We start from the raw sequence: 11,532 nt of genomic DNA on the forward strand, positions 1-11,532 counted from the left end.
TAGGTCCTCCTGGTCCTTCGAACAGACTGCCATAGTGCCATGTCCGTCCTCCCAGTGGCGGATCCAGAAAAAAAATTTAGGAGGGGCTGAACGAAAGAACTTAACTTAGTTATATCTCATATAAAGCTAACATATTGTACTTTTTTATGTTTTACATGATAACTTAGATAAAAATCGAAAATGCATCATAAAACGCATAGTAAGATGTGAAAGATACAATTTTTATGAGTTATGACTAACCAACAAAAGATCGATCGTTGACGAATTGAGGACGCATTCCCGCTGCCGTATTTTTCATGAAGCATTAGAAGAAATCTATATATAAGGGGAAAAATTAGTATACAAATTTCAAGTATGTAACTTTAAAGTTTTGAAAGTAGAAGAGAACGAATATCATACCACTAAATTGTTCCGAGGCACTAACATACGCCGGTCCTTCATGTCTTCAAACCGTTTTATGATTTTGTCATTCTTGATGCTTCTAAATATCTCCTTCTCAGTGTAGCATATCATTAAGTCATTGAGCCATTCATCACCCATTTTGTTACGCAAATCTGTCTTTACAATAGACATAGCAGAAAATATTCTCTCAACTGTAGCTGTTGCCACCGGAAGAATTAATATTAACTCAATGAGCCGATACACCAATGGATAAGATGTGTTCATTTCAGTCTTGACCATAATTTCAGCAACCTTTCCAAGCTCCACACATCCAAGAAAATCTTGAGTTCTTCTAGCACGACTGACAAAACTTCTCAGTTGAGTTGGCAAAAGAATAAGGTCACCAACATCAAAATCCATAGCATAAATTTGAGCAAGTCTCACAAGCTTATCCACATAGCATAATTCTGAACTAACTTCACCAAATCGATGATTCATCTTGGACAAAATGGCATCTATGGCAGCAAGGAAAACCTCAACATGGTAGAAGTGCATGTTTGTTACCTTTAACTTTCTACGTGCAGATATCCCTCTAGCATTTATTTCCTTGTCCATATCTGGCACTTCAATCTCATTCTTATCACAAAATTCTTTCACTCTTTTGAATAATGGATCCCATCCATTATCCCTCATATCCTGCAACTGCTCTTTCACATCTATGATCAAATGCATTGCCTCAACAATGTCTTGGTCCTTCCTTTGCAAAGCACGTGACAGACAATCTGTGATGCTCAACAATTGTATCATTAAATGCATTATGAACACAAAATCAAAGCTCTCCATTTTACCAATTAAACCAAATGCTCCCCCATTACTTGTTGGTTTAACATAATCTTTCCTTACTATCTCAAGAATGTCTATGACAGGTTCCCACATCACCAAAATACGAAGTAAAGTTTTAAGATGTGAACCCCATCTAGTATCTCCGGGCCTTGCTAGACTACATTCTTGGTTCAAACCTTTTCCAGTGTTGATCTCCCCACTCTCCAACTTCTCCAACAACACGTCATGATGCTTTGCAAGCAAAGCATCCTTTCTCAAACAAGATGCACCGACAGTGTTAACTATTAGAGAAACATAGTTAAAGAAATCTGCAATGGCTGGAGTAGAAGTTGCAACTGTAACAACCACTAATTGCAATTGATGGGCAAAACAATGCACATAGAAAGCATAAGGATTTTCATCTCGAATCAATTTTTGCACACCATTAAATTCACCTCTCATATTGGAAGCTCCATCATATCCTTGCCCACGAAGCCTAGAGATTGGTAGCTTATGACTGTCAAGCATATTGACCAAACCTTCTTTCAATGCAGCAGCTGTACATCTCTCAACATGCTGAAGTCCAAGAAGCCTCTCCATCACCTTCCCTTCATCATTCACATACCTGCAAACCATATTTTATTTGTTCCATGTTAGTACAAGTGTACAAGTACAAGTAGAAGTAAAAGTCGAGATACAAAAATAGAGCTATTATTTACTAACCTCAGAATTACAGCCATCTGTTCTTTTATTGATACATCTCGGGACTCATCAATCAACACAGAGAATTTTTTATCTCCAATCTCATCCATAATTATTGACATGACTTCCTCTGCACATGCTTTTGTTATGTCCTTCTGTATATGATGAGATATCATTTTGCAATTTTTTTGCACCTTTATCATATGCATCCTTGACAATCTCAACTTTGTCTTTATACCAATCAACCATTTCTCTATATGTACCCTTGTTGTTGGAAGTAGAGGACTCATCGTGTCCACGAAAAGCCTCACCTTGCATTATGAGAAATCTTGCTACATCTATAGAAGAGTTCAAGTGAATCTCATATCTTTTCTCTTCCTCTTTGCTAATTCTCTGGATTTTTCTACCGACATTTGTTCTTTGGTTCATAAAGTCATCACACTTTAGCCTAGCATTGTTGTGAGTCTTGCAAGTAGAGTGTTGATTAAATGTGTCCTTAGCATTTTTCCAATTAACATACCCATCCTTTGCAAAGACAGAGCTACCAAATTTTTCAGGCTTCCCCGGATCAAAGAAAAGATAACAATATAAGAAATAAGCTGCATCCTTCTTCTCACTATACTCTAGCCAATCAAACTCATCAAACCAAGTTTTTTGAAATGATCTCCATTGACCAGTTTGCCATTTGCGAAAAAAGATAAAATTACGAGGTTGGGTTGGACCACTCAAAGCATATGCTCTTCTTACTTGGTCTCTAATTTCATGTGCATATTCTTCAATTGGTTTGCGCTTTCCTAGATCACCAACAACATCGGATTGACTAAATTCCACTCTACGTATCTTTGGTTGATTTGTGCTATCATTAGTGCCTGGAGTTGCTGATGTACCAGTACCGCTTGTACTGGGGAAATATGTGCGCAATGTTCTTTTAGACATTTTGAACAATCTCAATCTGCAATTTAAATCACAATCAAATTTTAAAATTAATTTTGTGTTCATAAATCATGCTTGAAAGTTCATAAAAATAAAGAAAAAGAAAATACCTATGTCTGACTGTCTCTTTCTCTGGCTCGATGGGGATTGGGGAAATGGGGAACTGTGAGGCTGCCGGATGCCCAGATCAGCAGGCCAGCCACCGCCGCCCGCTTGTTCGCCAGACGCCGGCTCGCCGTTCGCAGGTCGCCGCCTACTCCTGGTTCGCCGGACGTCGACGCGCCTGCTCGCCGCACGCTCGCGACTCGCCCTTGCGGCCCTGCCGCCGGTCGCCTCACCAGTCGAAGCCCTTGGCCGCCGCACGCCCAGCGCCCGCACCCACGCTGCTGCCGCCGGCCACTGGCGCCGCGCAAGCGCAACCCTAGGCCGCCCGCTGCCGCCTCTTCCTACGAGAGCGTCGCGAATCGCGCAGTCGCGCGGCGCCCAATCAGTGTGTCGGCCGATGGAGGTGAGATTGTGAGAAACTACTAGGCCTCTGGTCTCTGGACTCAGTATGTTATTTGTTTGCTATTGGGCTACTTGCCAAGTGATGGGCCTCTGAAATTAATGAAAAAAGGCCCAGGAAAAAATAAACATCCAGGTCGTCTTCAACCTCCGCCCAGAAGGCTTCTCGACGCTCCCAGCCCTTCGTTCCCTTCGTTAATTGCCGAATTTTTTTTGGGGGGGGGGCTAAGGGAGGGCTCCAAAGGCACTGCTAGGGTAGGGGGGCTCAAGCCCTGCCAGCCCGGCTGGCAAATCCGCCCCTGCGTCCTCCGCCTCCGGCAGTGCGGCGAGCGGCTCTCGAGGTCGGAACTCGCGCGACGCGTCGAAGACGAACCGGCGAGGGCCAGGCGGCCAGCCAATTGTGGGGTCCTGGGCTCCTGGGGCTCGGGCTTTTGGTCATCGGCGACTCTGCGAGGTGCTAGTGCCAGGTCGCGTTTGGACCGGTTACGAATTGTTGGGCCTGATCCCTGATGGGCTATAGAGAAAAATTAGGGGTACTAGGAAAATGGGTCTTGTACGGTCGCACGGGCCACGCGCCCACGGGCCCGGGCCTGATCTGGATTATTTGTTGCTTGCTGAATCTTTTAATAAATCTATGCCTATACTGGTAGGATGAGATATAGGCATCACCTCCGGGGAGTAGAGACATCAAGAAGTGTCACTCCCCCTAAAAAAATCAAGAAGTGTCACTAATATCAACACCAACATATTGTTAGGCAAGAAATCTCTCAAACGGCTTCCGGTACCACCCGACGACTCCAAGGACATGTACATAGCGCATCAACAAAGTTTCCAAGGAGGAAATCCTCATAAGAAGTGTGCCCTTTGCCGGCCAGCATTAGACCGGACTATGGCTTCTCCCTCTCGGAGCCGCCCTTCCACGTCTGCGCTCACCAGGAGCGCCTGCCAGCGGCCCGCCTCCGAGGCTGAGCCTCCACCAGCGCACCGAAGTTTGCCTGTTGCTTGACATTGTTTGTCTGCCTTTGTTAATTTTTTTCGACGGTGGGGGGAGGGGGGGAGCATCCCCACCTGAATTTCATTGATCGGGCTTTTGGCAGCTAAAATTAGACATTACATTTTTAGCTTCTTGTGGAAAAGCTAGGGGGAAAGGAGAGTACAACAGGGTGCAACAAAGGAAGAGGAATCAAGAGCAAATCTAAGATAAAGCCATAACACTAGATGAAAGACTACCATCGATCATTGATTAGTGCCACCACCGAAATAGCACACTTGCCGGTTACATCGAAGCCATTGCACAAAACACCACTCCTCGTAGCTACGCCAACCTGCTGCAGCCCTCCATTTGGGAGACTGCTCAGCGAAAAGGGGACTAAAGGTGGTGAAGGATATGCAAGCCAAGGTTCATCGGACACAACGACCTCCCTTGAAGCAGAAGATGACATCCGATAGCAGATCCGAGCTCCATGTACTGTCATCCAATGCTGTCCAAGAGGAGGAGTCTTTGAAGAGGAATGGCAGAAGCGGTGGAAACACAACTCGGCATTTGATTTGATGGCACCACCAACAAGGAGAGTGTTGACGAAGCAGATGCGCTAGAGTGCCAGAGGTGGGCACTCAGCGAATCAGGACAACACCCACTAGCCAATGCCAGCTCATTCATGAAGAGGAGGGAGGAAGAAGTACAACTTAGGGTGGACATTCGGTTCGGTTCGGTTCCTCGGTTTTTGATGTAATTCGGTTCCCAAAAAATAGGAACCGATCGGTTCCTAAAAATTTTGTTAACCGAGTATTTCAGTCTAGGTTATTTTGGTTTGGTTTTGGTTCTAACCGAACTTTTTTTACCAGAAGCTAAGATAACAAGAAAAATACACATGTTTTATAGCAAATTTAGACAATACTTCATCTATTTTAGAGAGTAATAATTGAGAAGGGAACAGTGAAAATATAGTAAGAGAAATACATAGTAACTGAAGTATGATACATCACATATAAACTAAATATACTCTTATAAAATGCAAGCTTTATTTAATTCGGTGCTTTCAGTTAATTCGGTTATCCATGAGTAGGAGCCGATTTTTTCGGTTATTTCGATTTTGGTTTCAGTTATTTCGGTTTAGTTTTCGGTTCTCGATTAATTATGCCCACCCTGAGGTACAACACACAATCAACAGGTAGTTTATTGCAGTGGCCAAGTTTGAAGTTTCAGAGTTTTGTGGAAAAAAAACGTGGCCTTTATAAAGAAAAGGACTTGAAATATGAGTTAATAGAGTACTAACAGGAACTTTAACTTGCAGCACAATAGGAACCAAGCTTTAAAGTTGAGCCAAGCTTTGAAGTTTCAGCTTTTCAAACACGTATTCAGGAACTAAATTTTAAGTCAAGTGCAATAGAAGTACAATACTGAATGTCGGTACCCTGTGGCAGGGATACCCACTCCTACTGCAGCAAGGTAGGACTCGCGTAGTTATCCGCAACTGCGCGCCAAGGAGCTGAGCAGCCGGACCCCTGCTGCCCGGGCTCCACCTCACCAGACCAACGGCCTCGGACCCGCCCCCTACTCGGGGAAGGGTCCGGTGTCGCCACGTGTCCCCCGAGGAGGGATGCTCAGCACCAGCAGCTAGAGGCACGGACCTCCCCAGGTGGCTCCGGGACTTCCACGTACCTCCCGGACCCCCTAAGCGCACGCGCCAGCGCTCCGCCCAGACGGGGTCCGGGAATGCCACGTGTCCCGCAAGTAGGGGTGGAATCGAGCCGAGCCTCGACTTTTTTCGAGCTTTCTTCGAAATCAATATATTCGTATTTATTATAGTCTCCCGCGTTGTTTGATATGCAACTTCAAATCGAGCATAACGAGCCGAGCCGAGCCGAGCCTGCCAAAATTGACTTTTGTTCCAAATCAACTAATCTTTATTTTAAAAAAAGAACGAATATAATCGGAGCAATTTTGAAACGAGCCACCGAGCCAGCTTAACGAGCTTTTTTTCCAGCCCTACCCGCAAGCGCGGGCGCGGGCGCGAGTCTTCCGCTGGAAGACTCGTCCACCCACCGCATTCAATACGGGGTGGTTGGGGCGTGCTCTGCCGCCGCAGAACACGGGCAGCTTTTGTTATGTCTCACTGTAGACCGCATATTACCGAGGTACAACAGTGCAGCCGCAGACGCCGCGCTCGCGCAGAGCACGCCTGCTGCATTAAATGGATACGACGGCAGGCTCTTTCCATCATGTCGCCTACGCCGCAAGCTACACGGCCCGTTCAGCTACGCGGCAGGCTACGGTGAGCAGCGCCGCAAGCTACGCCTGGCGCCGTTTCGACAAGACATGGCAAGGCCACGCCGGTCGGAGGATTCTCACGAGCAAGGCAAGGAAATCCTGGAGTAAGATCTCCGTCGCCTGCAACGCCATAATGCTCTGTACAGTATGTTATTTTATACTACATCGCTGGGCCCATCTGTCGGGGACCCAACACCTATGTACGCTCCTCCCTTGAGATATAAAAGGGAGGAGCACGTTAGAACAGGGATTCAAGTCACAACACAAGCTCGGATACAGACGCTCTCAACCTCTTGAGAGCACAAGCAATACAACACACAGTGGACGTAGGGTATTACGCTCCGGCGGCCCGAACCACTCTAAACCCTCGCATGTTCTTGTGTTCTTGCTCCCGAGGTCGGACTAAGACTAGCTACCCCCGAGTACTCACCCTCTGAGTTTAGGCGGGTGCATTACGCCACCCGGCTGTGGGTTTGCACACCACGACACTGTCTATGTCAAAGATTCATTAAGCCCATCCCACATACCAAATCAAGATGAAGAATCTTTGAAAGCCACCTCTAATTTTGTGATCACATCAAAAGTGCAGTAATTCAAAATTACATGTGGGCATCTAGCAATGAATGTACGTAGAATAGGCTACTTTACAATACCAGCTTCCACGTCGCGCCTCCTCCGCTGGAGAGCCCCGACGCATCGAGGCCCGTACGGCGCCCGTCGCCCCGCCGCGCCGGCCGCGAGCACCGTAGAGCTTGTTGGACTAATTGGGCTTGGCCTACTATTAGTCTATTAATCAAAGAACTTCAAAGGCCCACAATGGTTGTTAAGTGGAAAGGGGATTAGTACCACATTGTGTTAATACTAATGAGGTACTCAACTTAAATAGTGAGTTGTGAGATACTTACATAAGAGAAGTTGAAGGGAGACATGGGAATCTACACGCACGCACCGCCGCCGCCCCCGAGACGAGCCGCCCGTGCGACGCGCTGTGGGCTTGGCTTGGCTTGGCTTGGCCGGCCGCGCCGCGGCCTGCCTAGATGGGCCAAGTTTTGGCGCTCAGCCCAATAGCCCAACCCTAGCCGCCAGCAGTCCCTGGAAACCCTAGCCGCCAGGTTCATCCGAGTAACGGGTAGATCTGGAACATGGCTAGGGGGCATGTCTGGCGTACGGGACACACTTCACTTCCCTTGCCACCCTTCCCAGACTTGTGCTAAGCTTTTGCACAAGTGATCTCCGGCGAGCAGGCCTCCGGAACTCCGTCCGTCAAGCGTACCTGCACGGGTAGGCGGGCGATCAAGTTTTTGGGGGAGCGCCCCTTCAGGTGCGACTGCTCCTCCCGGTCTTCACCGACAAACGCCACTTCCCCAACCGTCGCTGCCATGGTAGTGCAGACGAGGGGGGCTGCGGGCACGGCTGCCGGCGCCAACTCCGAGAATGGTGGTTCTGGTGGAGCTCATGCCGCGAGCACCAGCACTGAGTCCACCCAAGGGTATAAACCTACATCCTCTCTGGTTAAGCATTTCATTAGCGCTATGCTACTTGTTGCTATATTTAGTAGTAGAGAATGCTTATGCTTATGATAAGATGCTCATGTTCATGTTAGTATCTATTACATCGTTTTTATGGATTAAAGCATGTTGCAAAATGGCTGGATCTTCAACAGAGCTAAGCCACCGGCACGCGCAGCCGCGCTGGAGACGCCGACGCCGGGCCACGCCGCTGCAGCCGGGCCCCACTGCCGCTGCAAGTGTACCATTAGTACAAGGCTTCAGCAACTCCAAGTACAAGGCACCTGTTGCTATCGTTCATACCATCCCTAGTGAAACGACAGCACTCACTATCTTCTCATCCAGAATCGATCCGCGCGAGTGGAGGAGAATGCGGGGGGAGGTGTGTGGCGCAGCCTGGCGGATCGCCGGCCGAGGACAGGAAAGGAAACTAGGACGGCGACAGCTCGGGGGAGGCGACGTCGAGGGCAACCACGGCGTCGAGGGCTTGGTTTGCATCGCCATCTCGGAGGAGGCGGCGAGGGCGACGGTGATGGCGATGGATCGGAGGAGGCGGCCGGGCTTGATTGGTTTGCGCAGCGCCGGCTCGTCGTCGTCGAAGGTGGAGGTAGGAGGGTGAAGGCGACGGAGCCGAGCGGACGAACGGCTGGTACCGGAAAGTGATGGCTAGTAGTGAGACAATAATGTGCAAAACTTTGTAGTAACCAAATCCACAGGTCACAAAGATTTCTACTAGTCGAGTTTTGTCGGTAAAATACAGAGAGGCAGGCAAGGTCACAACGCTCTAGAAAAGCATGCGAAAATACAATAACCATTACACACACCCTATCTAGGATAGTAAAACTGCAGTGTCCTTTTTTTTTCTTTCTATCGTCTGAATCTGTAATGGCACACTGCCTACGGTGCCCTCCAGGTAGCAGGTACTAGCAGCGAGCGAGCATCGTCGTCTACTTAGTAGACGTAGTTCTTGACGAACATGCCCTCGCTGGCCTCGGCGGCCTCGCCGTCGCTGGTGTACTTGCCGAGCTGCGCCAGGGAGTTGGCCTTGGCGCGGAGGAGCAGCGCGTCCTGCGCCGCCTTCACGTTCTCGGGCCGGCCGGCCCACGTCTTGAGGCAGGTGTTCTGGAGAGCCCTGGCGTAGGAGAAGGACACATGCCACGGGTTGGGGCCCTGGTTCATGGCGTTCAGGTTCTGGGTCGCCTCGACCTCAGACTGCCCACCAGACAGGAACTGCATTTTTTTTTTTGCACAACAGGAAAACAATTTCGGTCAGAACATGGTCTCCATTTCTTGGACAATATGTACAGCAAGAGGGAAAATGTTGCATACCATGATGCCGGGGACGGCAGGAGGGATCCTTCTGTGGAGGAGCTTGAGGGTGTAGTCCGCGACTTGCTCAGGGGTGGCCCTGTCCTCGCACTCAGCACCAGGGGTGACCATACTGGGCTTGAGGAGGATGCCCTCGAACATCACATTGTTCTCAGCCATGTAGTAGAAGGTCTCAGCCCACACCTTCTGTGCGACCTCGAAGGTCCTCTCGATGCCGTGCTCACCGTCAAGAAGGATTTCAGGCTCCACAATTGGCACCAGGCCGTTTTCCTAGCATATCCAGAGATAAGATGTTTATACACATGCATGTTGAAAGGAAGCCAATGTCTTCTAGTGTTGAGACTTGAGAGTTTCTGGCTGTTGAAAATGGCAGGATACCTGAGAAATGGCGGCATAGCGGGCAAGGCCCCAGGCAGCTTCCTTCACGGCAAGTGCAGATGGACCGTTGGGGATGCTGACAACAGTGCGCCTGTGACAGAATTTCATGTCATACATACATGGGATCTATGTCACATAACAGAAAGTAACTGCCAATGCAGGGGCACGTTTCTCACCATTTGGCGAAGCGGGCACCAGCCTCATAGTAGGCTGCTTCGCGTGAAGCGAGGCCATCAAGACCTTGGCACCATGACTCGTCGTTGGAGCCAGCAAGTGGCACAAGACCCTGAGATTGAGCATAAATTTAGAGGAATGCAATTGGCTTCCATCTTGAAATAGAGTAGAATTCACAGAAAATGTCATGTGTCAGTTTGAGTCGACTAAATACCTTGTCAACCTTGATACCAGGCACGATTCCCTGCTCAACAAGGATGTCAACAATCTTCTTGCCATCAACAGTTGACTGGTAGAGGGTCTCCTCGAAGAGGATAGCACCAGAGATGTACTGTCCCAGGCCTGGAGCACTGATAAGGAGGGTCCTGTAAGCCTGCCGGTTGGCCTCAGTGTTCTCAAGGCCAATGGAGGCAAGCCTCTTGCCGCAGGTAGCGTTTGACTCATCCATGGCAAGGATACCCCTTCCTGGTGATGCGATGGTTTTCTGCAGCAAGAATAAAACTTGTGATATTCTGAACCGTAATTGATATGATCATCTAAAGTTCCCTTTCTCAATAGAAAAGAAAAACATTTCTAAGCTGATGAAATGTGCTTTAAAAAGTTTGAGACCATAGCAAGTTTTACAAATTACGGATCTTTCAGGTGTATCGTGGACCTTAAGCAGGACCTTTCAAATTATCTAAAATGCAATTGAAATAGATGAGTCGTCCAAATTCCGTGTGGCTTTTAATGCGTCTTGGCCTAGAGTTACAGCTACTGGTATCAACCTGTGTCATGTAACGATGCAGAGATGTCTAGTTTACAAATTCATCTCGTGTTGTGAGTTTCCCAAGTTTTTTAGGCAATCTTTTTTCCTTTATTTTTTTTTTCCTTCTTGTGTAGATGTAAAATAGGATGCCAAATTTCCTAAACCAGTGATAAATGTGAAAATGTAGGTTTAGACTAGTGTGTCAGCATAATCAAGTAATATTGGGATCAAAAGAGCCAAATGGGTTGCCTTTTCCTAATGAATCATCAAATTTAGTATTGAAGCGGAATTTTAGGGTGATTGTTCATCCAAGTTGGATCTGTATGCAAGGGTACCAAGACACTGCTTATATCTATCTTGACATTACATCATTTTCCATTTATACAAACAAGCTTCTGCAAGTTAATAACCATAAAACCAGCATTCATCATCCCCATGGAAAAAAGTGCAGAATATACTGCTGGTGTTTAGAAATCATACTGCGGTTTGGACAAGCTCATCAGCGTAGGCGCTAGCACGGACAACCATGGAAACAGTCACCGGCCTGGGAGCAGCAACCTGGCGCGTGGCGCCCCATTCAGCCTTCTTGTTAAGGAAAGACGACTTGAGGAGAGTAGCAGACGCCATTGCTTCTGGTTCTGAAGACAAACAAGGAGATCAAGCGCTACCCTCTCTTGTCAGTCTTTCCTTCGGGGCTGAGAAGTGGTGAAGCAGCTGACATATAAGGTGATGCACCTGGAGGCACACAAGGGATATGAGTTGTGAGGTGGAGGCTAGCCTTC

The 11,532-nt window shown here is 47.9% G+C and overlaps 2 protein-coding genes across 2 annotated transcripts; both read right to left on the bottom strand.

Moving 5' to 3' along the window:
- Positions 1–875: 875 nt before the first annotated feature.
- Positions 876–2,575, bottom strand: LOC120645367 (zinc finger MYM-type protein 1-like). Its single transcript, XM_039922159.1, has 3 exons — positions 1,927–2,575; positions 946–1,828; positions 876–896 (listed from the first exon to the last, which is right to left on the bottom strand). Exons 1-3 carry the CDS (start codon positions 2,193–2,195, stop codon positions 876–878), a joined length of 1,173 nt encoding a protein of 390 aa, XP_039778093.1. The 5' UTR covers positions 2,196–2,575.
- Positions 2,576–8,807: 6,232 nt separating this feature from the next.
- On the bottom strand, positions 8,808–11,507 carry LOC120643748 (fructose-bisphosphate aldolase, chloroplastic-like). The gene is made up of 6 exons (XM_039920220.1): positions 11,231–11,507; positions 10,217–10,486; positions 10,005–10,114; positions 9,829–9,919; positions 9,451–9,720; positions 8,808–9,351 (listed from the first exon to the last, which is right to left on the bottom strand). The coding sequence occupies exons 1-6, from the start codon at positions 11,375–11,377 to the stop codon at positions 9,073–9,075; spliced, it is 1,167 nt and encodes a 388-aa protein (XP_039776154.1). The 5' UTR covers positions 11,378–11,507; the 3' UTR covers positions 8,808–9,072.
- Positions 11,508–11,532: the final 25 nt, after the last annotated feature.

The sequence above is a fragment of the Panicum virgatum genome, chromosome 8K (assembly GCF_016808335.1).
Source record: "Panicum virgatum strain AP13 chromosome 8K, P.virgatum_v5, whole genome shotgun sequence".
In the NCBI taxonomy this organism is placed as follows: Eukaryota; Viridiplantae; Streptophyta; class Magnoliopsida; order Poales; family Poaceae; genus Panicum; species Panicum virgatum.

What these genes read in the sequence shown, in the direction of transcription:
- LOC120645367 (XM_039922159.1), bottom strand. Translation starts at nt 2,195, where the DNA reads ATGAGTCCTCTACTTCCAACAACAAGGGTACATATAGAGAAATGGTTG. An exon ending in CAGATGGCTGTAATTCTGAG is followed by an intron (nt 1,829 to 1,926) that starts GTTAGTAAATAA and finishes TATGGTTTGCAG; the next exon opens with GTATGTGAATGATGAAGGGA. An exon ending in CTGCACGTAGAAAGTTAAAG is followed by an intron (nt 897 to 945) that starts GTAACAAACATG and finishes TTGCTGCCATAG; the next exon opens with ATGCCATTTTGTCCAAGATG.
- LOC120643748 (XM_039920220.1), bottom strand. Translation starts at nt 11,377, where the DNA reads ATGGCGTCTGCTACTCTCCTCAAGTCGTCTTTCCTTAACAAGAAGGCT. An exon ending in CTGGTATCAAGGTTGACAAG is followed by an intron (nt 10,115 to 10,216) that starts GTATTTAGTCGA and finishes GCTCAATCTCAG; the next exon opens with GGTCTTGTGCCACTTGCTGG. An exon ending in GGTGCCCGCTTCGCCAAATG is followed by an intron (nt 9,920 to 10,004) that starts GTGAGAAACGTG and finishes ATTCTGTCACAG; the next exon opens with GCGCACTGTTGTCAGCATCC.